Here is a 27,392-nt window from a genome sequence, read left to right as displayed (position 1 = left end):
TAGATGCACTTCTAGGCTTTGACCCCTTTTAATCAAGGTGATGAGATTCTTTGATGGTTCTTAACAGGTTTTGATTTAGTTTAGGAGTAAATACTACTGTGACTTTTCACTCTCTTGCATGTGAGCTCTCTCTCTCGCTCTCTCTCTTTCTATCCATACCTTCCTATTTTCAAAACAAACCCTGCCCAATTACTTCTCAAAACAACTTCTCAAAGCCCAATCGCGTTTCGTTCCGGGCGATAAAATATTTTTTTTTTGCCGGGGTTCCCTTGGTGAAAGTCGCATTTTAGGAGCTAAACATCACGTTATTTGTATTGGGGTTGCTTCGACCCGTGGACATGCAAAACAACCGCATACTTGGCAACACTGTTTGGTCTTACTAAACTGAGCAATAGTTCAAAGAAAATCTACACAAAATCAATTACAAAATCGGAGGCGATTCTTTGTCGTGTAGTAAATGCCGCTCCACCTGAAACAGTGTTGCCAAGTCTGTGGTTGTTTTTCATGTCTGCGGGTTGAATCGACCCCAATACCAATAACGTGATATTTAGCCCCTAAAATGCTAATTTTACCAAGGCAACCCTGCCAAAAAAACTAATTATTTTAATGCCGGGACGCAATTTTTATCAGGGAACCTCCTGGAAACGTGATTGGGCTAGTTTTGAGAAGCAAGTGGGCAGGATTTGTTTTGAAAACCTGGCAACCCTGATCTGAACACACGTGCTGGAGATATACTACTAATCACAGGAGTGCCTTTACTGACAATATGCACATAAAAATCGCATCTGATTTTTTGCACAGCCTAATCCAAATGTTTTCACACTTGGTTGTCTTGGTTTGCTGCTCACGGGACAAGGTTACTTTAACGTTCCGGTTTTGTTACATGCTTATAAATGCTATGTATTAGAAGTAAATTAATTTTTCATGGCCAGATAAATAATTTTACTTAGAGTCAATAAACGATTAACATGTCCACCCTGCAGACGAACAAATCAATTTATTGTACTATTAATCGAGGGTAGCATTAGTTCAGTCAGGCCACGGAGGCATGGGCTGCAACCAGCTGATGTGATCAGCTGCCAAATAACTCCAATCACTACCATTCTCCAATTAGACACGTGACATATATACATGGCACTACCGCTCGGTAAGTATGCTCAAATGGCTCGAAAGGCTCAAACTGCTTGATCTTTTGGCAGGATTCCCACAGAATATCTCACCAGATTTCAAGTCGTGAACTTAACCGAATTCGCTGCATTGTTTGTCAAGCGATAAACTGAAAGTGATATGAGCACTTGATATAGACACTTTGCTCGTGATTAATTGCCAAAGTTGTACTAATACGATTGATCCAACAACTTTACACAAGATCTGCTTCCCCGCTGGAATGTGCAATTTTGGCGAATATGCTTCAGACATTGCTCATTGTTCAAAGCTAATTGTTCAGTTATGTTTTTTTTAGGCATGCTATCGTATTACCACAACGGTGACACTGCCAGTTAAATATACCCACGAGCCTTGTTAATCTGTGGTCAAAGCTGTGGATATGAATGGGCTGCTGCATCAGGGTCTTCTATCAGGGATGCTTTCATTAAACTTATCCGACTATTGCCAACACACTGTGTTTAAATCAGTGATATGATGTTGCTCAAGCTAACTGGTTTATTGATTAAGTACTTGATACTAAATTTACAGTTTGTAAATTTTGCTCGTATCAATCCTAAATGTTATCTGGCTATTGACCATATGCCGTACTGCTTTAAAGGGGCTTGCTGCTCTTTTTAGCTGTTATGAAAGAGCCCCCTTTGCTACTTCATTCTTCTGTAAGAGGATGCTGCCCCATTCTTTGCACTTCAGAAGGCCTTTGCTTAAAGCTATATCAGGGTATTGGGACTGCTTTCTTGCTTGAGGCTTATTTAGTGTCCAGTACTATATCGTGGTTGACCTGCCATTAAATAAGCAGGATTTATGCTTTTGCTTGGCTCCACTGTGAGCAGTTAGTATGCTGTAGTTGTGGATGAATTTGCGGTAGAGGTTTGTGAAGCCTAGGAATCTCTGGAGCTCTTTAACTGTCTGTGGAGTAGGCCATGATGTTATAACGTGCGTCTTTCTGTTATCCATCTTTACTCCATCCTGGTTGATTATGTATCCCAGGAATTCCATGGATTGCTGGTGAAACACACACTTTTCAGCCTCTACATAGAGAGAGAATTCTCTTAAACGTTGGAGCACTTGAGCGACATGACATTCGTGATCTCTTTCATTAGAGGAGTAAATCAAGATGTTATCAATATAGACAAGAGCAAAGTGGTTTAAGTACTCACGGGGGACCTCATCCATGAAACTTTTTTTTTTTTTTTACGAGACCATACAGCATCACAAGATACTCCTAGTGTCCAGCAGGGATGATGAAAGCCGTCTTCCACTCATCTCCTTCCTTGATCCTCACCAGGTTGTATGCACTCCGCAGATCCAGTTTTGTGAAGATACGGGGATCTCAGAGCTGTTCGAGAGAGGATGGAATTAGTGGAAGAGGATAGCTGAATTTTACTGTAATCTTGTTTAAGGGTCTATAGTCAATCCAGGGTCTTAATCCTCCATCCTTCTTGGGGACGAAAAAGAAGCTAGCCGCTGCTGGAGAAGTGGAATGTCAGATGTAACCCTTTTTGAGGGATTCATCAACATACTCCTTCATTGCCTTCTGTTTTGGGATGGACAGGGAGTATATGTGACCTTTGGGGATAGCCTCTTCAGGGACCAGATCGATTGCGCAATCCCAATGTCAATGTTGTGGGAGCGTAGAGGCTGCGAGAGGATTGAAGACATCTGCAAAGAAATGAGGAAACCATGGAGGATACTTCGTGAAGCTGAAAGCTCATCTGCTTTATGGTGGCTCTACTACCTGGCGCCCACTGGACGTGGCATACCGGTGGCTTCATCATGTTCTCCCCCTGCACCCGAGCCCTGTTTCTCGTTCCGGTCTCCACCGAATCGGCCTCGGCTCCCGACGTCGGGGAGTAACTCACAGAAATCTAAACGCACTGGAAAGAGCGTCCTCATCTCCTGTTATTATCTCTCCACCAAAGATGGCATTATTAAATGCCCGTTTCTTGGTGAATAAGACCTTCTTACTAAACGACTTTTACTTAGCTCACAACTTGGATTTTATGTTTATCACGGAATCCTGGATAAAGGTTGGTGATTTAACTCCGTTTTCTGATCTGATCCCTGATGACTGCACATTTTTTAACTCTCTGAGTGGATGCGGGGGTGGCATAGTAACAATTTTAAAGAACTCTCTCTCTGCTCGCTGTCGAGTGATCCCTGGAATGGCCTTTTCCAGCATTGAAGCATAGTTTCTTCACTTGGACTGGAATGGTCCTGTATGTCTACTGGTGATTTACCGTCCTCCGCACGGTATTTCATAATTTCACTGAACTGATCGGCAATATTGCCACAAATTACGATCGCTTTCTATTGGTGGGCGACTTTAATATCCATGTATGCTGTCCGTCAAACCCATTATTACATGAGTTTCTTAATATTATCGATGTTTTTAATCTATCCCAGTGGATCAGTGACGCTACTCATATTCAGGGACATTTTTCAAATACTACTGTAAGTCTTTCTCGTTTCTGCTCTCCACAGTTTAGCACAAATTTCAACTTGTGTTTTGCTGATTGTTGCTCACAGTTGCACTTGGATCAACCATTATCTGACTTGGATGCTGATCAACATCTTAGCCTCTTGAACTCTGCCTGGCTTAAGGCAGCAAATGCAACTGCCCCCCTTAAGCCTCACAAGCAAAAAACTAAATCTATACTGTGGCAAAACTCTCATACCCGTCTCCTAAGACAAAACTGGACAAAGGCAGAACGTAAATGGAAAAAAGACAGGCTGCATATTTCTCTTCAAATGTTCAGAGACTCTCTTACTTCTTACCAGTCTGCAGCTAAGTCTGCAAAAGCTGCATACTTTTCTAACCTAATTGAAACTAATCACTCTAAACCTAAGGTTTTGTTTTCAATTATTCAATCTGTTACCAATCCTTTTGTTAACACCTTGCCTGTGGCCTCTGATGCTCTCTGTGAAAGCTTCTTGAGATATTTTAGTGACAAAATTACTAACTTAAGACTTGGTGTCTGCCCCACTTTAACTTTAACCATCTCTCCTGTCATCTTCATCTGCATTTTTGGATGCTTTTGAACCCATCAGTCTCCAGGAACTGAAGGAGGTGATTGACAATCTTAAGCCATCATTCTGTTCTAGCGATATCATTCACCCCAAATTTTTACAATTAATTATTGATTCGATTGGGCCAGGTCTGCTGTCTCTTATTAATAAGTGGCTCAGTTCCTGCTGACTTTAAAGTTGCTACAGTCACTCCTCTTCTCAAGAAGCCTTCACTGGACCACACTGTTCTAAAAAATTTTCGTGCTGAATCAACTTCAACACTTTTTGACGAGAAATTCTATTTATGAGGTTTTTCAATCTGGTTTTAAATCTGCTCACAGCACTGAGTCCACCCTTTTATGGGTGTTAAATTATATTTACCTCTCCACTGATTTCCGTGGTTCTTATTCTTTTAGATTTATCGGCTGCTTTTGATACCATAGACCACTCCTTACTATTATCTAGATTAGAGTCTTGGGTAGGTCTAAAAGCAAACCTTCTGAAATGGTTTCAGTCATACCTATCTGACAGAAGGTTTTTAGTGACACTGGGAATTTTTTTCTCTTCCCCTGCTCCTCTGACCTGTGGCCTTCCACAAGGCTCTATTTTAGCTCCCTCTCTATTATCTCTGTACATGCTGCCTCTGGGTTTTCTTCTAAGAAAACATGGTGTGTCTTTTCATTTCTACGCAGATGACACTCAAATCTATCTTCCAGTTAAGAAAAACAACTCCACTGCGATCACTTCTCTCCTCTTCTTAAACGAGGACAAGACCGAGGTAATTGTTTTCGGTCCAAATGATAACTCTCAGTTTATAAGCCCTGAGCTTGATAGTTTATCCATTTTCAGATCCTCTCGGGTGAAGAACCTAGGTATTACTATTGACCAACACTTAAAATTTGATAGACATATCTCTTCTGTTATTGGATCCAGTTTCTATCAGCTTCATTTACTGTCTAAAATTAAAAACTTTCTCACTCCAAAAACTCTAGAAATGGCTGTTCATGCATTTGTTACATCACGTCTAGATTACTGCAATTCTTTATATTGCGGTATATCTAAATCCCAAATTGCACGACTTCAGCTTGTCCAAAATGCTGCAGCCAGACTTCTTTTAAACTGTCGTAAACATGAACACATCACTCCAATTCTGAGATCCCTTCACTGGTTGCCAATTTCTCAGAGAATAGACTTTAAAATTCTCCTCTTAATTTATAAATCCCTTCATAACAAAGCTCCTGTCTATTTATCTGAACTTCTTCAACCTTATACTCCATCAAGAAGCCTACGATCCTGTGACCAGCCTCTGTTGGTTGTCCCTCGAGTTAGGCTAAAGCGTAGAGGGGAGCGTGCATTTGCGGTGGCTGGGCCACGACTCTGGAATACCCTGCCTTTAGAGATCAGACTGGCCCCTTCCTTGTCTATTTTTAAGTCCTTGCTAAAAACTTTTTTATTTTCCTTAGTGTACTGACTACTGTATTATGCTGGTCAGCCAGGAGGCTGTTGTAAATGCGCTATACAAATAAAATTGAAATTGAAATTGCAAAGGAGGCATAGAACGATGGAACATTGACTGATTGATTTTTTCTTGGACTTTCAATGGACGTGGGATTCAAAGACGTGGAAACAGACTTGGAACTACGTTGAATCAGGGAATGACTTACTTGGATGTTCTGGCATTGGCCACCCCACTTGAGAATTTTACCAGTCTTCCAATCTATTACTGGTTGATGTTGGATTAGCCACGGATGACCAAGTATGAGTTCTGACTGGCTATTAGTAAGAATGAGTGGTGTAAACTGTTCTTGATGTTCTGGTTCAACACACGGTGTAATGGGTGTAATTTGCTCAGTAACGTACCCCTTGTTGATCATCTTGCAATTTCTCGGGTGGTGGTTAGAGAGTTTTCTCTGGACTGTTACGGTGGGGAGTATTCTCAGCTGAGTGAATTTCTTGGTAGCAGGATTGGGATCTCAGATGAACACGATGAGCTTGTTGCATGAACTTTTCCAATCCAAGTGTGTCATCATTCTGGAGGGTAGAATTTAATCCTCTTCTATAGACAGTCAAAAGGACCTTCTCGTTCCATCCACTAGTTGCTGCTAACGTGCGGAATTCGAGAAAATATTCTGAGACGGTTAATTTTCCTTGTCTTAAATTAAGGAGCTAATCACTGACTGGGGAATCTCCCACCGGGCGTCCAAACACTTCCTTGAAATGACCAATGAAGTTCTGTAAGGAGGCAGTGATTGTGGATTCCTGGAACCATAGCGCTTCAGCCCATCTCAGTGCTGGCCCAGGCAATTGCTGAATGATAAAAGGAAATCTTTGATCTCTCTGTATTGAACTGATGTGCGTGCTGTTCCATTGTGAGTGAACATTGGAGTAAGAATCCATTGCAGTCCTCCTCCCTGCCAGAGAAGGGCGCTGGTCACGATATTGAGCTTGCCATATATACCAGCGTGGGAGTCGATTGGGCGGAAGCGCTATTGTCCGACTGCACTGAATCCATCTTGTATTTGTTCTGGTCAAGCCTTCTGTCAAGGATATACTCAGGACTCAGAGGTAAGGTGAATTCAGAACAGTGATTTATTGAGTGACATATGTACAAGTGCGGTGAATCTGTGTCCTCAATTGCTCGTAGAATCCCCACTGAAGATATACGTGCTCTGAGTGTCACATGGAGTGGAATATCCAGGCAGGTAAGTTCGCTAGGTTCTTGTAACGTCAAAGTCACAATTAAGATCGTTCACTGGCGTTCTCTCAATCCTTAGATGCCGAAGACAGTAACTACATCAGTAGAATCACAGGAGATTCCAGCGACCATAGATTCACAGGTACAGAGCTGATGATCAACGGTCCTGAGGGCAGCAGAGCAAAGACACAGGTTAGTGTAACACCAAAAGGTAAGTATATGTTACGTCTGGCAAGGAGAGCTTCAGGAGACAAGAGTGAAGAGTCTGTTCCTGTTGGAGGGTGCACCGGTGCACAGGTGTGCCTATAGATAAGAGCTTCCTGTTGGGCATCCTTTAGGGGAGCGTTTCTTTCAGTCACATTGATCCGTGGCAAGGACCGTGATGCTGATCTGCGTTGTGGCATATTGCGAGAGTTTTAGATATGGTCTTTGTTATGGAGAATGTTAAAATAAAGAGTATTGTTACCGCCGAAATCGCTTTCTCCTCCTTCATTGTTGCCCCCTAATAAGGGCGTAACAATTGGGGGTTTGTCCGGGATAAAAATTTGGGTATGGATTTGTGCAAATATTTGTTTTTTTTAAAGACAATTGTCTTTGAAGGAGGATGAAAGGTAGGATGTTTTAATTGAATACATTTGTATATTATACGCCTATTTGTAAATTGATAAAGTTGGAACGTCAATTAGTTGGGTCTATAACATAATTTGTTGGGAGCATTTATACAACAAACCTTCAGGGTAGGTTTAGTATGTGTCTTTTGGGCACGTAGATTTGTTATTTTTGTTTGTTATTTTTGTTTGGCTCGGGGCTTAGAGCAGTTGTCTCGGGAGCATATCCGAGGTTTGGGGGGCGACTCGGCAATTGGTCGTCTTCCCAAACTTACGGGATTTGGTGCGGAAGTACCCGGTCTTGGGCCAACTGAAGACAAGGGTTAGTTTAAATGGATGGTTTAGTTTCTTTAAATAAACCTTAATTTGTCAGGGGAAAATAGTTTTTTGTTTTCTTTTTGATGTGTAATATTTGTTGAGCGTGCATTTTGTAAGCGTGTTTACTGGTAATTATGGCCACCGATGTGAGTGAAAGGTTTCTCAGTCTCCGTCGGAGGAATGGTTAGAGGGAATGACAAAAGAGCAATTATTAGAATTAGCTGTGCATTATAAAATCGAGCTGACTTATAATCAAAAAAGGTCAAAAGACGGAATTAAATTAATCATTGAGACTATGCTGTGTGATCTTAAAATTCTGGGGGGGGGGGATCTATGGTGCCTGATTCAGCTGCATTGCCTGATTTAAGCACTTTTGGTGCGACTGCTCTCTCACCGCCCGCCAGAGCTGAGTTGACTGCTTTAAGCACGTCTATTCCGACTACCCTTACATTGCCTGATTTTAGCACACTTTCACTTGAACAACAGAAAGAGTTGTTGATGGTACAACGTGACACTGAGTGTGAGAAGCGCTGCTTGGAATGTGACAAAGTAAATTTGGAGTTAGAGTTGGAGGAAAGCCGGCAACATTTAGAGCACCAGCGTTTACAGATTGAAAGGCGGCGACTAGATATACACGAAGAAGGTAAGCCGGTGGGTGCAGGTTTGATATTGATTCGACGAAATTGAGTGTAGCACATCATTTGCGTTTGGTACCGCCATTTAATGAGTCTGAGGTGGAGATTTGTTTTCTCCTGTTTGAGCGAGCCGCAATAGCGTATAAATGGAGTAATGTTGAACACGCTATGTTGCTTCAGTGCGTTTTAGGTAAAGCCCAACAAGCCTATTCTACGCAATCTGATGCTGACAGCCAGAATTATGAAGCCATTAAGGCAGCGGTGTTAACAAATAAATGAGCGTGTACCAGAGAGTTATCGGCAACAGTTCCGTACGTTACAGAGAAAGTTGAATGAAACAAATGTTGAGTTCGTAAGAGGATTGACCGTGCAGTTTGAACGTTGGTGTATAGCGGCAGATAGTTAGCAGCAGATAAGATACAACAGTGGATAAGCTGAGAGAGTTAATTTTATTTGAACAGTACAGAAATACACTTCCTGAAATTGTAGCTACTTATGTTGCGGAGTGTCAGGTTAAAACTGCTTCAGAAGCTGCACTGCTGGTGGATGATTGGGAACTTATTCATAAGCCCTATGGGGAAAGATTCAGTGAACGTCAGGTTCATACATGGGTGAATTCTTCAGTTGTCCCTGTGGGTCCTTGGGGGCTCGTTTTTTTATTTATTTATTTTTTAATCTATGTGGGGGAAGGATTTTGTTGGTTGTGTGTGTGTGTATAGGCCTATACTTAAATGATGTGTTGGTGCGGTTATAAACGCTTGTAGGCGGAAACCTATTGGTTTCCTTTTCTTAAGTGGGGGGGTGTCACGGCTGTACTCTGTATTATCTTCTCTGCCGTGTCTGGTGTGTGTTTGTGCTTCCCCTACAGGTGCGCTGCGGAGTTGTGTGGTAATCAGGTGGATTGGAAGAGAATGTGAAAATAAAGACTATTGTAACCACCGAAAACGCTTTCTCCTCCTTCATTGTTGCTCCCTAATAAGGATCAGACATCAGCTTCCAATGCATACAATCTTTATGCAGTTTTCCCCAGCATTAGGGTAGGTATTATTGCCATTATAATTAATCACACGGCGTTGAACGCTACAGTTGTGTTCAGATCATGCGTCACTGGACTGGACTCCCTCGAATATTGTCATCATAAACATCGGAACCGATGTAAACAAGAATTAATTTGTGGTGTAGTCAGTGAAATGCAGTGGAATCATCATTAATCAGCAATTAATCATTAATCAAGAATGTTTGTTGCTCGGTTCTGTACATTTAAATCCAGGATGGATTAACCATCTTTTTTCATGCTACTAAAATTACCTATGAAGGATGTATGAATGACATGTCATTGCCTCACCAAAATATAATCAACATTAATCTTCATTGTGACTAAAATCTAAGGACATTGGATGTAAAATCTAAGGACAAATGTAAGGACGGTCATACAAACTGTTTTGTACTGGTCCAAATGCGCCGCCTGCTAGTAATTTGCAGATTTTGTTTAGAACAATGCAAATTGCTAAAGTTCCATCAAAATACCAAATGATTTTGAAAGTGTGTCTGTGTTGTATCTGTGCGTGTGCTTTAACTAAGTTTAGAGTATGTATGTAAACCGGTAATTTACCACAGTTGTAAAGTGCTGGAAAATTTAACTGTCCTTGGAAGTGCTTGAATTTTACTTTTGAATGTGTAAGAACCCTGGTGTACTATTGCATCCAATACTTTAGGCAGCTGACTTGCTGAGTATCAGACATTAGGTGCATTCGACTTCATGCAGCACTGCGCAAACCGATCACAATCTGACTTGAAGCAGTGCAAGCGGGTTAGAAATTTTGTCCTACTTGAGATGGCACCGATGCCACATGACCGTCACGTTTCTCATCAAAATACCACGAGAGTGTTTCGAGAGCAGCAGGCTGACTCAGCCGCTGCAGTTTCTCCAGAGCGACTCCAGGAGCACTGATGACAACACAGCTGTTTCATGATTATCCAGATTCACCGCATGACAACAATCACGGGTGTTTTGGGGTTTATTCTACATGTTCCAATAATGGCCACTAATCTGTGTTTTAGAACGGTAAAATATATTTATTTTATGTAGCGCTGTTGTATTGAGTCACGTTTATCATACAACACAAATAAAAGCACATACCCCACTGTATTAGTATTTAAAATAGTATATGATTATGTTGAACTTTTATTCTTAAAAAATATAGCGCTGTGTTAAAGCAGTATATAAATGTGTTTCTGTTGCTCATTAAAACATTTCTGAAATGTCTGTGTATTTGACAAATACTGGATTTTATTTACTTCATTTGTGATAAATTATGCAAACACCGCTTGAGTGTCACTAACGGGAGGCGAAGTGTCCAGCGGACATGTCTATTTTCAACTTTGCCCCGACTGCAAATGGCTGCTCTCGTTGACTGCCGTCTGTAGCCAAGCTTCAAGTCGAATGCACCCCATGACTTGCAGGCAGCGTTTCATGCACAAAGTCAACTCATGAATTGATTTTGGACAGACTTCTGATGCAGAGTAATGGTATACAGCATGATCTACAGCTAAATAGAGGAAGTTGGTGATGACTAAGTGGATATTTCATATAAAACGTATATTTAAAATTGCTATTTTTACCCGCTGGAGAGAACATCCTTGCTGCTATAACTACAGGGGCCTGCTGTTCTATCCCTCAGAGAGCGATGAAAAGACAAGGGCCTGCTGTTTCTGCCACTGGAGAGAACACCCTTGCTAGTATAACTACAAGAGCCTGCTGTTCTATCCCTCACTGAGGGACAAACTCCCCTCAAAAAGAAAAAGGGCCTGCTGTTGTCTCCCGCTGGAGAGAACACACTTTTCTGCTTTGACTGCAGGGGCTACTTAAACTAAAGAGGAGCCTGCTACTCTCTACCTACTATTAAGGGGGGAATACTCCTCTGCTTGCCAGTAGGCTGCATTAAGAATTTCTCAATAATATTATCTTTTCTCTTTTGCAGGAATGTACCAAGGTTGGTTTTGGGGGGTTCTTCTTCAAGAAGTAATACCTCTCATTATGTTTGGGGGATTAATGTTTCAGCTCTTGTATGTTCAATTAATTTGGGAGAAAGTACCCCCATAAAGAACCAAACTGTCAAACATAAATTGTGTTTAATAAAAGTAAATTGCGAAAGTGGTCCTGTCTGAAATCGAGTGAAACATTAGTTCAGTCAGGCCACGGAGGCATGGGCTGCGACCAGCTGATGTGATCAGCTGTCAAATCTCTCCAATCACTACCATTCTCCTATTAGACACAGGGCATATATACATGGCACTACTGCTCAAAGTAAGTATGCTCAAATGGCTCACAACCCTCCGTCCCTCTCCATTATAAGCATGAGCATATTACCGTGCACCTTCTGGCTGTCATCTATTTTGTTTCAGATCACTAAGGCTTTCAAGTCCCGGTTGGCATGGACCTCACTGAGGTCCACTGAGAAACACTCATCCTTATAACCAAGCTACAGGATAAATGTCCCACTGCCACATCTACACGATTACCACTGTTTGCTTTTAAAGTCAAGTCAAGTCAAGTCACCTTTATTTATATAGCGCTTTAAACAAAATACATTGCATCAAAGACAACATTCATTAGCAAAACAGTGTGTCAGTAATGCAAAATGATAGTTAAAGGCAGTTCATCATTGAATTCAGTGATGTCATCTCTGTTCAGTTTAAATAGTATCTGTGCATTTATTTGCAATCAAGTCAATGATATCGCTGTAGATTAAGTGAGCCCAACTAAGCAAGCCAGAGGCGACAGCGGCAAGGAACCGAAACTCCATCGGTGACAGAATGGAGAAAAAAACCTTGGGAGAAACCAGGCTCAGTTGGGGGTCAGTTCTCCTCTGACCAGACGAAACCAGTAGTTCAATTCCAGACTGCAGCAAAGTCAGATTGTGCAGAAGAATCATCCGTTTCCTGTGGTCTTGTCCTGGTGCTCCTCTGAGACAAGGTCTTTACAGGGGATCTGTATCTGGGGCTCTAGTTGTCCTGATCTCCGCTGTCTTTCAGGGCAGTAGAGGTCCTTTCTAGGTGCTGATCCACCATCTGGTCTGGATACGTACTGGATCCGGGCGACTGCAGTGACCCTCTGATCTGGATACAGACTGGATCTGGTGGCTACGGTGACCTCGGAACAAGAGAGAAACAGACTAATATTAGCGTAGATGCCATTTTTCTAATGATGTAGCAAGTACATTGGGTGTTATGTGAAGTTTCCGGTTCTGGTTTACCTAATTAATGCAGCCTAAAAATCCTTTAACGGATTTGGATATTAAAAGCATATTAGTATGTTATGTGTATGCCAGGTTAAAGAGATGGGTCTTTAATCTAGATTTAAACTGCAAGAGTGTGTCTGCCTCCCGAACAATGTTAGGTAGGTTATTCCCGAGTTTAGGCGCCAAATAGGAAAAGGATCTGCCGCCCGCAGTTGATTTTGATATTCTAGGTATTATCAAATTGCCTGAGTTTTGAGAATGTAGCGGACGTAAGGAGTATAATGTAAAAGGAGCTCATTCAGATACTGAGGTGCTAAACCATTCAGGACTTTAAAGACATTATTAAGTGTCTTAATTGTCATGTATTTGCAAGCTGATAATTCCGGGGGGTTAATGTTTAAGCTCTTGTATATTCAATTAATTTGAGAGCAGGAACCCCCATAAGGAACCATAACTCCAAAGATAAATTGTGTTCAATAAACTCAAGTAACTTGCCAAAGTGCCCCCCCCCCCCCCCGAAATGCGTAATGCTACAATTAATCCCTGAAGATGAATGTTGTTAATAATAACCCATTATGATTAATTATGTTCATCTCACTTTGAGCTAATTTGTGCTTTGAGCTTTTAAGCATTCTGGTCTTTACGTATCCCCGCCCGTGATGTCTCGCCCATCCATTGGACTGATTACACACGTGTTTCAGAGCGTGGTCACGCTAAAGGCGTTCCCATATCGTTTCTACGCAGTTCAAGTTCCTGAAGGGGATACTAAACTCTACACTATCTGTACTACTCATCGCATGTCTATGACCACTAAGTTAAAATACAAGCATAATTCATAATAAAAGCAAAATACAATATATATTTATTTAAAAAAAAAAAATAGCCAACCAAATAACAGTGATATGAGCAAAGAACTATTATTATCTGCAGATTTTGCACAAAAAAAAAAAAAAAAACTTTAACCTGTTTTGAAATCTTTCACCTTTGCACAGAATTCCCAATGACATGGATCCCTAATAAAATGACAGAAAATTTTACACAATTGGAAAAGTCACTGCATCTTAAATATTGTTGTAAGTTAATAATTATTTCTCTCTCTCTCTCTCTCTCTCTCTCAGTGTCTTTGACTGTGGTGGTTCCTGATGATCCTATAGTGGCTCATGTGGGATCCACAGTGATTCTTCCCTGCTGGATCTCTCCTCCTGAGAACGCTGAAGCTCTGGAGATCCGCTGGTACCGTCAGGATCAGTTCAACAACCCTGTTCTGCTCTATAATCATGGGAAGATCCAGGAAGTCCAGGAGGAATCATACAGGAACCGAAGCTCTCTGACTCTGCGGTCAGATCAGTCTGGTGGACTGAAGGACGGAGATGTCTCTCTACAGCTGGAGAAACTTGGAGTACAAGATGATGGTTCATTTCAATGTTATGTGAGCGGAGAAAATTCATATGGGAGTGAAGAGGTGACTCTCAAAATCACTGGTGAGCAAGCATCTGCACCTCATTAAAGCCATAATTCAGTCAAACATGAAAATTTTCTGCATCATAATGAGGACTATGATTGAGGACATTCGTAACGACACTCGCTGGGGATGCCTACTGGTCAAAACCCACAACAAAACCTCAGGCCAAAACATGCTTAAGAACAGCCTTTAAAACAAAATGCAAACGTTTTATTGAAAGTATTATATATATATATATATATATATATATATATATATATATATATATTAGGGGTCTGGGTGTACCGGGATGCAAAAATCACGGATAGGTACGTACCTCGATTTTAAAGTCACGGTTCGGTTCATTTTCGGTACAGTAAGGGAAGAAATACAAACATTAAACTGCAGGTTGTTTATTGCTATAAACTTTTTTTAAACAAATCGTTTACACATTTTTAAACACTTTTTAATAAAATATAATAAAATATATATAAAATAAAAAAAGAATAAGAAATAAAATACTACTGCAAAGTTCTCCACTAAATAAAATACTCTCAGTCTCAATCAAATATCACATAATAGAATATAATGAAAAATATAAATAAATACTACAGTGCAGCATTACCAATCACAGCTTGTAGGCCTGCTCATATTTAAAAAAAAAATATATATATATGTAACTTTTCCAATGTGTAAAGTGCACCATCAACAGTTTCAGTTTTTAGACCTGCTCAGATTTTGTTATTTGCGTTGGCCCGATCAGAATTAAGAGCAAAGGTCTGTTTAAGATTGTTAAAAGGATTTCTGAAGGATTGTGTGATGATGCCAAAGAATTTGTTTGAAAGTCAGCTTTGATTGTTCCTGATAAACTGTTTAACTGCATCCCCAAGTGGATATTAAATTATGTTGTGGGATAATTAAATATATTCTTAATAAATTACAAACATAAATTTATATACTTTTATTTTGTCCTCACATTCTTTCTTTTAACTCTTCCCTCTCAGTGGCACAGCTGAATGAGAGGCTCATTATGCAGCTCATTATGCAGCCCTTTGTCGTCTCAGGTGTAAATCACAATGATATTCATGATAGTTGACGCCTACTCGCATATGACTTTTACCAACAAAAAGTGTCATAGAAAATTTAAATCAATATATTGTTTTCTGTGAATGAGTAAACAAGATGATTTTCACATAATTTAGAAAGAAAAATTCTAGGCTAAAAGCTCCAGTTCTCAACAGTCCCGGGAACCATTGTTCTTTATGTGTTTTATGGCCTTTTCAAGTGTTTTAACATTTTTAGTTTTTCACTAACCATGCATAACATTTTTTTTCTCAAAAATACAATCATGTACATGCATGCATTTCACATATTATTATAACCCAGTTTGTGCTGATTACAGTGAGATTAGACTTTACTCATTTAGATATTTATAAGAAACTGAAAAAGCACAAATATCAGGGCATGACAAAACTTCTCCAGGCCCCAAAAATACCCTTAGACTCCAGAGGGTTAAATAGTTTTGGGACGTGACCTAAAGATAACGACGAGTTAATGATATTGAGAAGCGGTTCTTCGGCTACAGGTAACAGCTCTTTCAGTAATTTAGTGGGTACAGGATCTAATCAACATGTTGTTGGTTTAGACGCTGTATAATCTACATCCGCTAATGTATTTCTGATGTTATCTATTTTATAAGTGAAGAAATTCATAAAGTCATTACTATTTAATTGTGAGGGAATATTTAGATTGAGTGGCATCTGGTCATTTGTTAATCTAGCCACTGTGATAAATAAAATCCTTGGATTGTGTTGGTTTGTTGATATGCTCGGCCGTGGCAGTTTTTAGGGTCTGTCTATAGCTGGACATACTGTTTTTCCACACAATTCTAAAAACTCCCAAGATTTTCCAATGTCTGTAAACAATAGTTACAAAAAAAAAAAAAATCATAACAATAATAAAATAAAAAACCTTAACTTTGTCTATTTTAGCCATTCTATTAAGTATAAATAACTATTTGTCAACTAGCAGTCATAGTATTGGTAGACTGTCTGATTAATATCTGCAAACACTTAATTTTGATGAACCTTCTGCTGACTATTTAAGTAACTTTTTGCAAGTACATGTCAACTTATTCTACAAGCCCTAACCTAACAGTCTACTAACACGAGTAAAGTCTGTTGTCTCAGTCCCAATGCAGTCATCTAATGTGCATGCTGAAGTGTTTCAAGACCCTGGAAAGACATTCAAAGTTCAGAACACAATTAGTGTGTAAGACAATATACTTACTGTATCTAAGCTAGTCTTTGTGTCTGGAGAAGATCTGAGCATCTGTCTCTTGTCTCTTCAGCTTTAGGATCCGCTCCTGTCCTGTCTCCAGAGTCTCTAGATGATGGTCGTGTGAACATCAGCTGCAGGTCCAGTGGCTGGTATCCAGAGCCCAGTGTCTCCTGGACGTCAGAAGAAGGAAGGGTTCTCCGTCCTGGAGGAACGTCTCACACTCGTGGAGCAGATGAGATGATCTCTGTCCACAGCTGGACGGCCGTCTCTCTCTCAGACGCTCAACTGGTCTCATGTTCAGTCTCTCTCAGAACTGGAGAATTAAAAGAAGGAATACTGGACATACAGGGCATTGTGTCTTCAGGTTAGAGAACTTGGATATTTGTAGATACCACAAAAAAAGTGATCAAATTGGCTTGAATGCTAGGCTTGCGATCATTTTTATTAGTTTTTCTTTTCCTGTGACCTTAACTGAAGGTTTTCCATCTTTAAGTTTTAAGCAAATTTAATTGATATATAAATATAATTTATTAAAAATAAATCGGCATACATTCTTAAATGCCTGTGACTTTTTATTCCGCTCCACCAATGAATAATTTTCTTTGATGTCATCAGTCTCTCTTACTTACTTTACCATCCAATCAACAGAATCAAACCAAATCCCATACAGTGTTTCAGAAGAAATGGGTTGCAAACAGCATTTTTAATGTTTAAAAAATATGTTTCTACTTAATGTAATTGATTTATGTTTTTGAAGGTGTTTAGATTCGTCTGCTTTCTGTTTTATTTTTTTTTAGGTCCATGGAAGGCTCTATTCCTCACTTTTCTCATCTATGCTCTTCTGAGTTCAGTTGGGTTCATTCTTTACAAATACAGAGAGAAACTAAGAGGTGCAATCTAGCTTAAACAATTAAAATTATTATATCTTCAGATGTTTTTAATGCAGGTATTTTATGCTTAATTGTTGATTTTTTTTTTTTTCAGGGAAGAAACCAGTAAATAAAAGTAAGTAAACTACATGTGCAGTGTGATGCTTGTATCAGACAAACCCAAAACTGAAACAAGTTACTGGATTGGCAGAATGACCTGACAGTACTTTAACACAAATGAGCTGGAGTGCAGGGGTTATTGGAGAAACCATTTCAGAAATGACCTTTGACCCTGAGCCTATGAAACTTTACCTCAGATGATGGTTAAAACTAAATGAAGTTCTGTCTGAAAGGGTTACTTTACTCTTGTTTTAGACTATGAGGAACGATCTCTTGAGATAATGAGAAAAGAAGGTATTTGAAGATGTTACATGTATTTGATATACTTAAAGGAATTTTAACTGTTGAAGTTGTCATGCTCTTGAGGAAGGAAGGTGTACAAAGACAAAGATACTCCAATAAAGAATTTAATTAGAATCCTAGAAGAACAAGATCCGTAAAAAACACAGGGAACACAACCACGCTCGAGAGTGAGCTAGAATCAGCCAGTCATTGATGTAGTTGAGGACACGGACAACTCATTCCCTGAGAGGAGCCAGGGCTCTCTCCGCAACTTTCGTAAAGACATGAGGAGACAGGGCCAACCTGAATGGGAGAACCTTGTACTGATATGCCTGCCCCTCGAAAGCAAACCAAAGAAACAGTCTGTGTCGAGGAAGAATGGAGACATGAAAGTATGTGTTCTTCAGGTCGATTGCTGCAAACCATTCCAACAGATGAATGCATTCGAAAATGCGCTTGGGCGTTAGCATCTTGAATGGAAGTCTTCTCGGATCAAGGCCCGCAAGTCCAGGATTGGCTGTAACCCACCTGTTTTCTTGGGTACTATGAATTCTTGGGTACTATAACCTTGGGAGAAACCAGGCTCAGTTGGGGGCCAGTTCTCCTCTGAGCAGACGAAACCAGTAGTTCAATTCCAGGCTGCAGCAAAGTCAGATTGCGCAGAAGAATCATCTGTTTCCTGTGGTCTTGTCCTGGTGCTCCTCTGAGACAAGGTATTTACAGGGGATCTGTATATGGGGCTCTAGTTGTCCTGGTCTCCGCTGTCTTTCAGGGCTGTAGAGGTCCTTTCTAGGTGCTGATCCACCATCTGGTTTGGATACGTACTGGATCCGAGTGACTGCAGTGACCCTCTGATCTGGATACAGACTGGATCTGGTGGCTACGGTGACCTCGGAACAAGAGAGAAACAGACTAATATTAGCGTAGATGCCATTCTTCTAAAGATGTAGCAAGTACATTGTGTGTTATGGGAAGTGTTCCCGGTTCCGGTTTACCTAATTAATGCAGTCTAAAAATCCTTTAACAGATTTGGATATTAGAAGCATATTAGTGTGTTATGTGTAAACCAGGTTAAAGAGATGGGTCTTTAATCTAGATTTAAACTGCAAGAGTGTGTCTGCCTCCTGAACAATGTTAGGTAGGTTATTCCAGAGTTTAGGCGCCAAATAAGAAAAGGATCTGCCAGCCGCTATTGATTTTGAGGGGAAGTTGTGGCCTAGTTACATGCAGAGTTTTTAGCTCCTATAATTAACACCTCTGTTTTTTTTCCAGAATTGAGCAGTAAGAAATTACTCGTCATCAAGCTTTTTATATATCGACTATGCATTCCATTAGTTTTTCAAACTGGTGTGTTTCACTGGGCCGCGAAGAAATATAGAGCTGAGTATCATCAGCATAACAGTGAAAACTAACACCGTGTTTCCTTATGATATCTCCCAAGGGTAACAGGTAAAGCGTGAAGCGTAATGGCCCTAGTACTGATCCTTGAGGTACTCCATACTGGACTTGTGATCGATATGATACCTCTTCATTCACTGCAAAGAATTGATGGTGGTCATATAAGTGGTGGTGAAGCGCTCAGTGGAATGCGAGAGCTGAAGCTCTGACCAGCTGAATCGCGCCGTCACACCAACACCAGCTGACTCGCTTGTAAACAATCTGGAGTAGCAGCAAGAGATGTGCTCATGTCCGAAACAAAAGCTTGAATGCGAGTTGCTTGCGCTACTCCTTATATAGCCACACAGCTCGGCGGAGCTCGTGATGCAAATCCCGCAGACCATTGGCTCGTTTTGTTACCACCCGAAGGTGATTGGGCTCTCTAGCAAGACCCCATTAATCAGTTTCTTTCTGACATAATGTAAAACGTGACTTGACTGAAAGGGAACTAAGCAAAACTAAGTCACAAAACAGGAGAACAGACACAAGGTCCATATGGTGACATTACTCCCCCAGACCTCGTGCCATAACAAAACAAGAATGGAGGGACAGAGGGACCTAGGAGGAGAACAAAGGAGTGGATTTGGGATGGTAAAGGGCAGGCAGATGGCCAGAGCAGATCAGAAGGAGGGATTGCCAGAGAGAAGACAGTCAGAAGGGACTTGGAGCTGGAGGAGCCAGGCAGGACCCAGACCATAATCAGGAATGCGGCCCACGGTGGATCCAATGGAGGCAGGAGCCATGGTGGAGAAAGTGCTGTTGACTCCTAGGGATGACTGACAGGGTGGAGACAGAGTGCCATAGAGCCAGGGTGATGGGGAGGATCTGGAGGGCCCAGGCAGAGCAGACGGCTCATGTGACCGAGGCATAGATGGCGATCCAGAAGGCTGTGGTGGAGCAGCAGCAACATAGGATCAAGGTGGAGCAAGAGGGACGAAGGGACGAGGCAGAGCTGGTGGACTGATGGACCGAAATAGAGATTAGGGAGCTAGGAGGGAAGCTGGGTGGGAGTTTGTGATGATGGCTCAGAGATGGTGTGTGATGCCTATACACACCAAAGCATGACTCCTTACACAGGGAGTGCAGAGGATGGGGAACAACCTCCATGGTTGTGTCTGGGGAGGCAGACAGTTCAGGTGGAGAATTTGTGTAAATAAATTGGTAATTAAACCCTTAAAATTAAATTATCTTATTTCAGCTTGTGAGGAGGAAACTATGGAGAGACTGACAAAAGAAGGTATTTAAAAGAAGTTGCATTCACATAGTGTGAATATAAACACTTTATATAAGCAATGCACTTCCAATACATACTAATAATTGTATATAGTCACAATTACAGCTGTAGTTTTCTTTCTATAAAACCTTACATTATTTGTTTTTGTTTTGTTTTTTATGAGCAAATTCAGAAGAACCAAAGAAAGGACCAGGTATGACATCATCTCAGTTATATCCATCCTGTACATCTCTTTCACTTTGCTTCTTGAAAACATAAAAAATAAGGAAAAAAAAACACATAACTTAAGTATAATTTTGCTTCATAGTTTAAAGACAAAATACTCCAATTATGCAGAGCAAGAATCTACTGAATAATAGCATGATATCATAATGAACCGTTTTAATATTCTAAAGTAAAATAGGATAGTTTTGTGTTTAAGCCATGAAAAATGCTGCATACAAGAGTAAAAGCAAACCACTGCTTTTTGTTTCTTATTTAAAGAAGACTAAACTAAAGAAATTTCTGTTTTTATGCCAGTTAATGCACAAAATAGATTAAAATTACATGCAGTGTGATGCTTGTATCATACAGTACCAAAATTGAAACAAGTTACTGGATTAGAAGAATGACCTGACAGTACTTTAACAAAAATAAGCTGAGGTGCAGGGGTTATTGGAGAAACCACTACAGAAATGACCTTTGACTCATATTTTAACTCAGATAAAGGTTAACATCAAAATGAAATTCTGCCTGAAAGGGTTACATTTATTGTTGTTTACAGAGTTAACAGAGTCTGGAGTATTTATGAAGCACATTAATAATTAACTTTTCATTTGAAATTTTCTCTCATTTTAGACTGTGAGGAGGGAACTCTGCAGATACTGAGAAAAGAAGGTATTTGAAGATGCTTAATCTTAAAATATTTAATCCTCCTGTTTAGTTAGCTTTAGGAAGGAAGCTGCACACAGACAAAGATATTCCAATTTTGCATTTCATTAGAAGAAGAAGATCCATACAAAACACAGGGAAACACAAGAAGAATGCACAAAGACATTACAATAAACAGCAAGGACTAAACAGAAATGGGGGGTACTTATACAAAAGCAAGAGAGGGACTAATGACTAAATTAACATGGCATAGGTGAACAGAATAAACTAATCAAGGGAACTAAGGAAAACTAGGTCACGAAACAGAACAGACACAAGGTCCATATGGTGACAGTACTCCCCCAGATCTTGTGCCATAACAAGTGTTCCTGTAGCTCAACTGGTAGAGCATTGCGTTAGCAAGCAAGAAGAAGAAGAAGATCCAAACAAAACACAGGGAAACGCAAGAAGAGTGATTAAACCCTTAAAATTAAATTATCTTATTTCAGTTTGTGAGGATGAAACTATGGAGAGACTGACAAAAGACGGTATTTAAAGAAGTTGCATTCACATAGTGTGAATATAAACACTTTATATAAGCAATGCACTTCCAGTACATACTAATAATTGTATATAGTCACAATTACAGCTGTAGTTTTCTTTCTATAAAACCTTAAATAATTAGTTTTTGTTTTTTATGAGCAAATTCAGAAGAACCAAAGAAAGAACCAGGTATGACATCATCTCAGTTATATATTCATATACAGTATTTGTAAAGCTTGTTCATTCCATCTTGTACATCTTTTTCGCTTTGCTTCTTGAAAACATAAAAAAGTATAATTATACTAAAGTATAATTTTGCTTCATAGTTTGAAGACAAAATACTCAACAATCTACTGAATAATAGTATGATATCATAATAAACAGTTTTAATATTCTAAGGTAAAATAGGATGGTTTTGTGTTTAAGCCATGAAAAATGCTGCATACAAGAGTAAAAGCAAACCACTGCTTTTTGTTTCTTATTTAAAGAAGACTAAACTAAAGAAATTTCTGTTTTTATGCCAGTTAATGCACAAAATAGATTAAAATTACATGCAGTGTGATGCTTGTATCATACAGTACCAAAATTGAAACAAGTTACTGGATTTGCAGAATGACCTGACAGTACTTTAACAAAAATAAGCTGAGGTGCAGGGGTTATTGGAGAAACCACTACAGAAATGACCTTTGACTCATATTTTAACTCAGATAATGGTTAACATCAAAATGAAATTCTGTCTGAAAGGGTTACATTTATTGTGGTTTACAGAATTTACAGAGTCTGGAGTATTTATGAAGCAGATTAATAATTAACTTTTCATTTGAAATTTTCTCTCATTTTAGACTGTGAGGAGGGAACTCTGCAGATACTGAGAAAAGAAGGTATTTGAAGATGTTTAATCCTCAAATGTTTAATCCTCCTATTTAGTAAGCTATACTTACAGAAACTGTAACTGTTGAAGTTGTCATGCTCTTGAGGAAGGAAACTGCACACAGACAAAGATATTCCAATTTTGCATTTCATTAGAAGAAGAAGATCCATACAAAACACAGGGAAACACAAGAAGAATGCACAAAGACATTACAATAAACAGCAAGGACTAAACAGAAATGGGGGGTACTTATACAAAAGCAAGAGAGGGACTAATGACTAAATTAACATGGCATAGGTGAACAGAATGAACTAATCAAGGGAACTAAGGAAAACTAGGTCACGAAACAGAACAGACACAAGGTCCATATGGTGACAGTACTCCCCCAGATCTTGTGCCATAACAAGTGTTCCTGTAGCTCAACTGGTAGAGCATTTCGTTAGCAAGCAAGCGATCACAAGGTTGGGGATTTGATTCCCCGGGAACACATGATAGGTAAAAATTGATAGCCTGAATGCACTGTAAGTCGCTTTGGATAAAAGCATCTGCTAAATGTATAAATTTAAAATTTCTGCTAAATGCATAAATAACAAAACAAGAATGGAGAGACAGAGGGACTTAGGAGCAGAACAAAGAAGTGAAGTTTGGATGGTAAGCGCAGGATAGGGGAACAACCTCCATGGTCATGTCTGGGCAGGCAGACAGTTCAGGGCAGACAGACATAACAGGGCAGGCATACAGTTCAGATGATGACAGAAGAATTGGTATGTCAGAAACATGGGGGAGGGGTGTGAGTGTTGTCCCCACTTAAAATATTCCCCCTTCCTAATGCCTGCTTTGCTCCTTTACACCATCTCATCACGTACACACCAACACACGAGTCAATAGTTGTGGAATTCCAGTAATTAATTCTGTCAAGGCTGTTTTATTCACTTAAACATCGGATGAAGTTATTATTTTCTCTTTAATACAGATGACGCCAATCTACTTTTAGATAATTCCGCTATATTAGCAATAATAACATTAACTGCTTGAGGGAATGGGTTGACAGGTGTTCATAATAAAACCCACCCAATTGCTATTCAAAACTAGCCCAAACTAACTGTGTTTAGAGGGGGTCCCTGTGTAAATATTGCATTCTGGGGGCTAAAATACACTTACACCCAATTAGATGGGGAACCACAAACTTGGCAACACTATGATGGATAGTAATGTCTACAATGGACACAAGCGCTGTTCCGGCAGAAACAGTTTTCTTTGGTTTCATAGCAAGAACAATTATAGATAAATGGTTTCATTCTCATAATCTCATATCTTTCATAAATTATTTTATCAACAAAAATAGCATCTTGTATTCCAGTGGAAGCAAGAAGATCTGTTTTTCTGTACTTAAGAGTTCATTTTATCTGACAGTATTTTTCTTTCTTTTTTTGTAGTGTAGAATTTCATATCCCAGATATTCAAGTTATTAGACTTTTGGGCTCCACTGTATTGTTTTTTTATTTTACAAACTGTTGCACTGTGTTGTATACCAGAACTAATGTGAATATAATTAAATATTGGTAATTAACAATGCATAAATGTTTATATAATATATTGATGTCATTTGTAGATGTCTTCAATTACAGCTGTAGTTTTCTTTCTTTAAAATCTCAAATTGTTTTTAATTTTAGTTGTGGAAGAAATCAATATAGAGGAACTGAGGAAACATGCAGGTGTGTTGATATCTCATTTTTATGTCCATAGATTATACAGTATATACATGCACATCTACATTTATTTAAGAGGATAAATAACTGTTGCTCATGTGTTTTTCCTCACAGATGAGATCACTATTGACCGTAAGCGTTCACATCCAGGTCTGATTGTTTCTGAGGACTGTAAAATGGTGAAGGATCGTCCAGGATATAAACAAAATGTAGAGAAATTTTCATATGAATTATGTGCTTTTGGAGCCCAAAGATTCACCTCTGGTCGTCACTATTGGGAAGTAGAGCTGAAACAAGCAAATTCCCCTCCCAAAATCTTTTGGATAATTGGTGTGGAAGAGAGATATTTGACTAAAAGAAAAAGGTTCTTGTGTTCAGACGGTCCTCGTGGCTTTTACACCAACACTGATCAACCAGTTAAACTCTCTCTGACACCGAGACCTGAACGACTGGGAGTTCTGTTAGATTATGATCACGGTGAGCTGTCATTTTACAACGTCACAGAGAGAAAACATCTCCTGACCATCAGCAGCAGATTCTCTGGATCACTCGTTCCTCTCTTCAATCCTGGAGCAGGTGATCAGAGCTCGCTTAAAATCCTGGATCTTCCAAAACCTGTAGAACCAGCTGAACCCAGTCAGCCTTTACTGAGTAACACGGTAGCTGTAGAATCAGCTGTAAAGTCCAGTGATAATCCAGAAACTGCAGAACCAGCTGAACCCAGTCCTTTACTGAGTAACATGGTAGCTGTAGAATCAGCTGTAGAATTAGTTGTAAAGTCCAGTGATAATCCAGAAACTGTAGAATCAGTTGTAGAGTCCAGACAGTCTTTAACAACAGCTCAGAAAGTCTGACTGATTAATGCAGTTTAAACAAATGTGTGAATGTACAATAATATAACATCTTACATCAACAAACTACAAAAGATTTATTAAGATGTAGCATGGTGCTGGGAACATCAAGCTCATGGGATTGTTTTCCAGTAATCATGTGCACTTATAAACCATACAACTTGAACACAGCATCATCAGTTCAACCAAAAGTCAATATATGACAACTTCAGATGATGTCATCCAATCGTACAACATCACCAAGACTACAAATATGAATCCTTCTCGACCACATCAACATACACACTATAATAAATAAAAGTGGACTTCAAATAAAGTTTTAAGATACAAATTTGTTTTAGAAGATCAGCTTGATTAGAAAAACGAAGTCTCAACACAAGATGCCAAGACAGAAATGCAGGAAAAAACATGAACCAACACCATCAGCTATAAAATGATCTATCATGGACACAAACAAATAAAAATCTCCTCCAGACACTCATCCAGGTATTTGAGGCTGCAGCTTGTTTCACGTCTCATATCACACACCGCATCGTTCTCGCTCACGTCATTTAAATGCAACTGCTGTCATCTTGTACCTCAGTTATTGACTGTATTTACTGTAAAATAAACCAGAGGACCGTTAATAGCAATATTGTTGAAGAGTTTGTCCTGTTGCTATAGAACAATTGTTTTGTACACTGTCATGGATTTAAGATAATAAAAATGTAAGATTTAAAACATTTTCTTTGTCAAATAATATTGTATGTCCTGTTACACCTTGACATTTTTTCTTTCTCTCTCTCTCTCTCTTTTTTTTACAGTAAAATATTGGCAACAGTATTGGTTGTTAATATACTGTAACATAATGGTAACTAACTGGCAACAATGATACATTTTTTAATTACAGTGAATAATTGGCAGAAGTGTTGGCAGATAATTACTGTAATGCAATGCAACCATTAACAGCATAACACTGCATAAAGATTTACAGTATATCATATACAGTAGACATTCTGGTATTATAAAGATGCAATATAACTAATAACCAAATTTTCTATAGAATTAGCAAAATAACCCGAGTAAAACTTATAACCAACTACAAGCATTATTTTTTTTCTTTTAAAATATAACAAAAAATTAAATAAATAAAGAAACACTAGCAGTGTAATGACTTCCTGTTTCCCGTTTTACAACGTCACAGAGAGAAAACATTAGAATAAAGCACACAAGTCAAGTGGACTTTGACACAACGGACCACATTCTCAACACAGACTCAAAACCAACGAGCAGAAGTGACGGAGTGTGAGATACCTGTCAAAAGACGCTGTTCAGCAGGTTAGTGTACACCTTGTTCAATGCATCCATGCTTGATTTCTTGCTTTTCATCACATACACTGTCATGTGGACGGACGATTCTAATATTAGAATTTAAGAAGAAGAATTTAAGTGAACACAATTGGTTCTCATTGTGAGACTAGTTATCTTAGTTTCCTGACCCATCTGTAGGTGGTGCGCTCTCTGTGTCATTCATCCTGTGTTAATAAGAGACAGTCAGAGTGTTGTGAATATCTAATAATAAAAGTCACACAATACATTTGTACAGTATTGTGTATTGTGTATTGCAAATCATTTTATTTACAAGAAACACAGAATAAATGCCTTCCTAACCCTATGTGAGGATGAGATCCACCAGATAAACATCAAAGTTAAATTTCTGGGTGAACTATACTTTTAATTATAAACAGTATATAACTACTATTTACAATTACTGCAAAGAAAATTCTGCTATTTTTACAAAGTGTAAACAAAAACTATAATTATTTATTATCATAGTAACATTTTTATCACAGAAACAAAAAAATATGGGTACAGAAAGTATTCAGACCCCCTTAAATTTTTCACTCTTTGTTATATTGTAGCCATTTAAATTCTTTTTTTTTTTCCTCATTAATGTACACACTGGACCCCATATTGACAGAATTGTTGACATTTTTACAGATTTATTAAAAGAGAAAAACTGAAATATCACATGGTCCTAAATATTCAGACCCTTTGCTGTGACAATCATATATTTAACTCAGGTGCTGTCCATTTCTTCTGATCATCCTTGAGATGGTTCTACACCTTCATCTGAGTCCAGCTGTGTTTGATTATACTGATTGGACTTCACCTGTCTAAATAAGAGCTTACAGCTCACAGTGCATGTCAGAGCAAATGAGAATCATGAGGTCAAAGGAACTGCCTGAAGAGCCCC

At 39.2% G+C, this 27,392-nt stretch overlaps 2 protein-coding genes and 1 long non-coding RNA gene across 12 annotated transcripts in view; all 3 read left to right on the top strand.

Moving 5' to 3' along the window:
- The window catches only part of LOC128017488 (butyrophilin subfamily 1 member A1-like), a 165,706-nt gene that overhangs the window by 82,654 nt on the left and 55,660 nt on the right, over positions 1-27,392 (top strand). The window lies entirely within an intron of this gene.
- The window catches only part of LOC128017486 (butyrophilin subfamily 3 member A3-like), a 179,973-nt gene that overhangs the window by 139,773 nt on the left and 12,808 nt on the right, over positions 1-27,392 (top strand). For 5 of the 7 annotated variants that reach the window (XM_052602899.1, XM_052602905.1, XM_052602900.1 and 2 more), the window contains one exon: positions 24,670-25,876. In XM_052602899.1, the coding sequence (XP_052458859.1) occupies positions 24,670-25,159 (490 nt within the window). In that variant the 3' untranslated portion in view covers positions 25,160-25,876. Of the gene's footprint in view, positions 1-14,067; positions 14,152-16,461; positions 16,756-17,375; positions 17,397-21,170; positions 21,210-24,269; positions 24,312-24,419; positions 25,877-27,392 lie in introns of those variants that run through there. The other 2 variants (XM_052602903.1, XM_052602902.1) reach the window with 2 other exon arrangements.
- LOC128017496 (uncharacterized) lies at positions 6,527-7,143 on the top strand. Its single transcript, XR_008184471.1, has 3 exons — positions 6,527-6,738; positions 6,818-6,875; positions 6,948-7,143. It is a non-coding gene; the product is annotated as an uncharacterized LOC128017496 (long non-coding RNA).

The sequence above is a fragment of the Carassius gibelio genome, chromosome A7, assembly GCF_023724105.1.
Source record: "Carassius gibelio isolate Cgi1373 ecotype wild population from Czech Republic chromosome A7, carGib1.2-hapl.c, whole genome shotgun sequence".
In the NCBI taxonomy this organism is placed as follows: Eukaryota; Metazoa; Chordata; class Actinopteri; order Cypriniformes; family Cyprinidae; genus Carassius; species Carassius gibelio.
The sequence above is the reverse complement of the archived record's forward strand: the minus strand, read 5'-3'. Positions and strand labels throughout refer to the sequence as shown.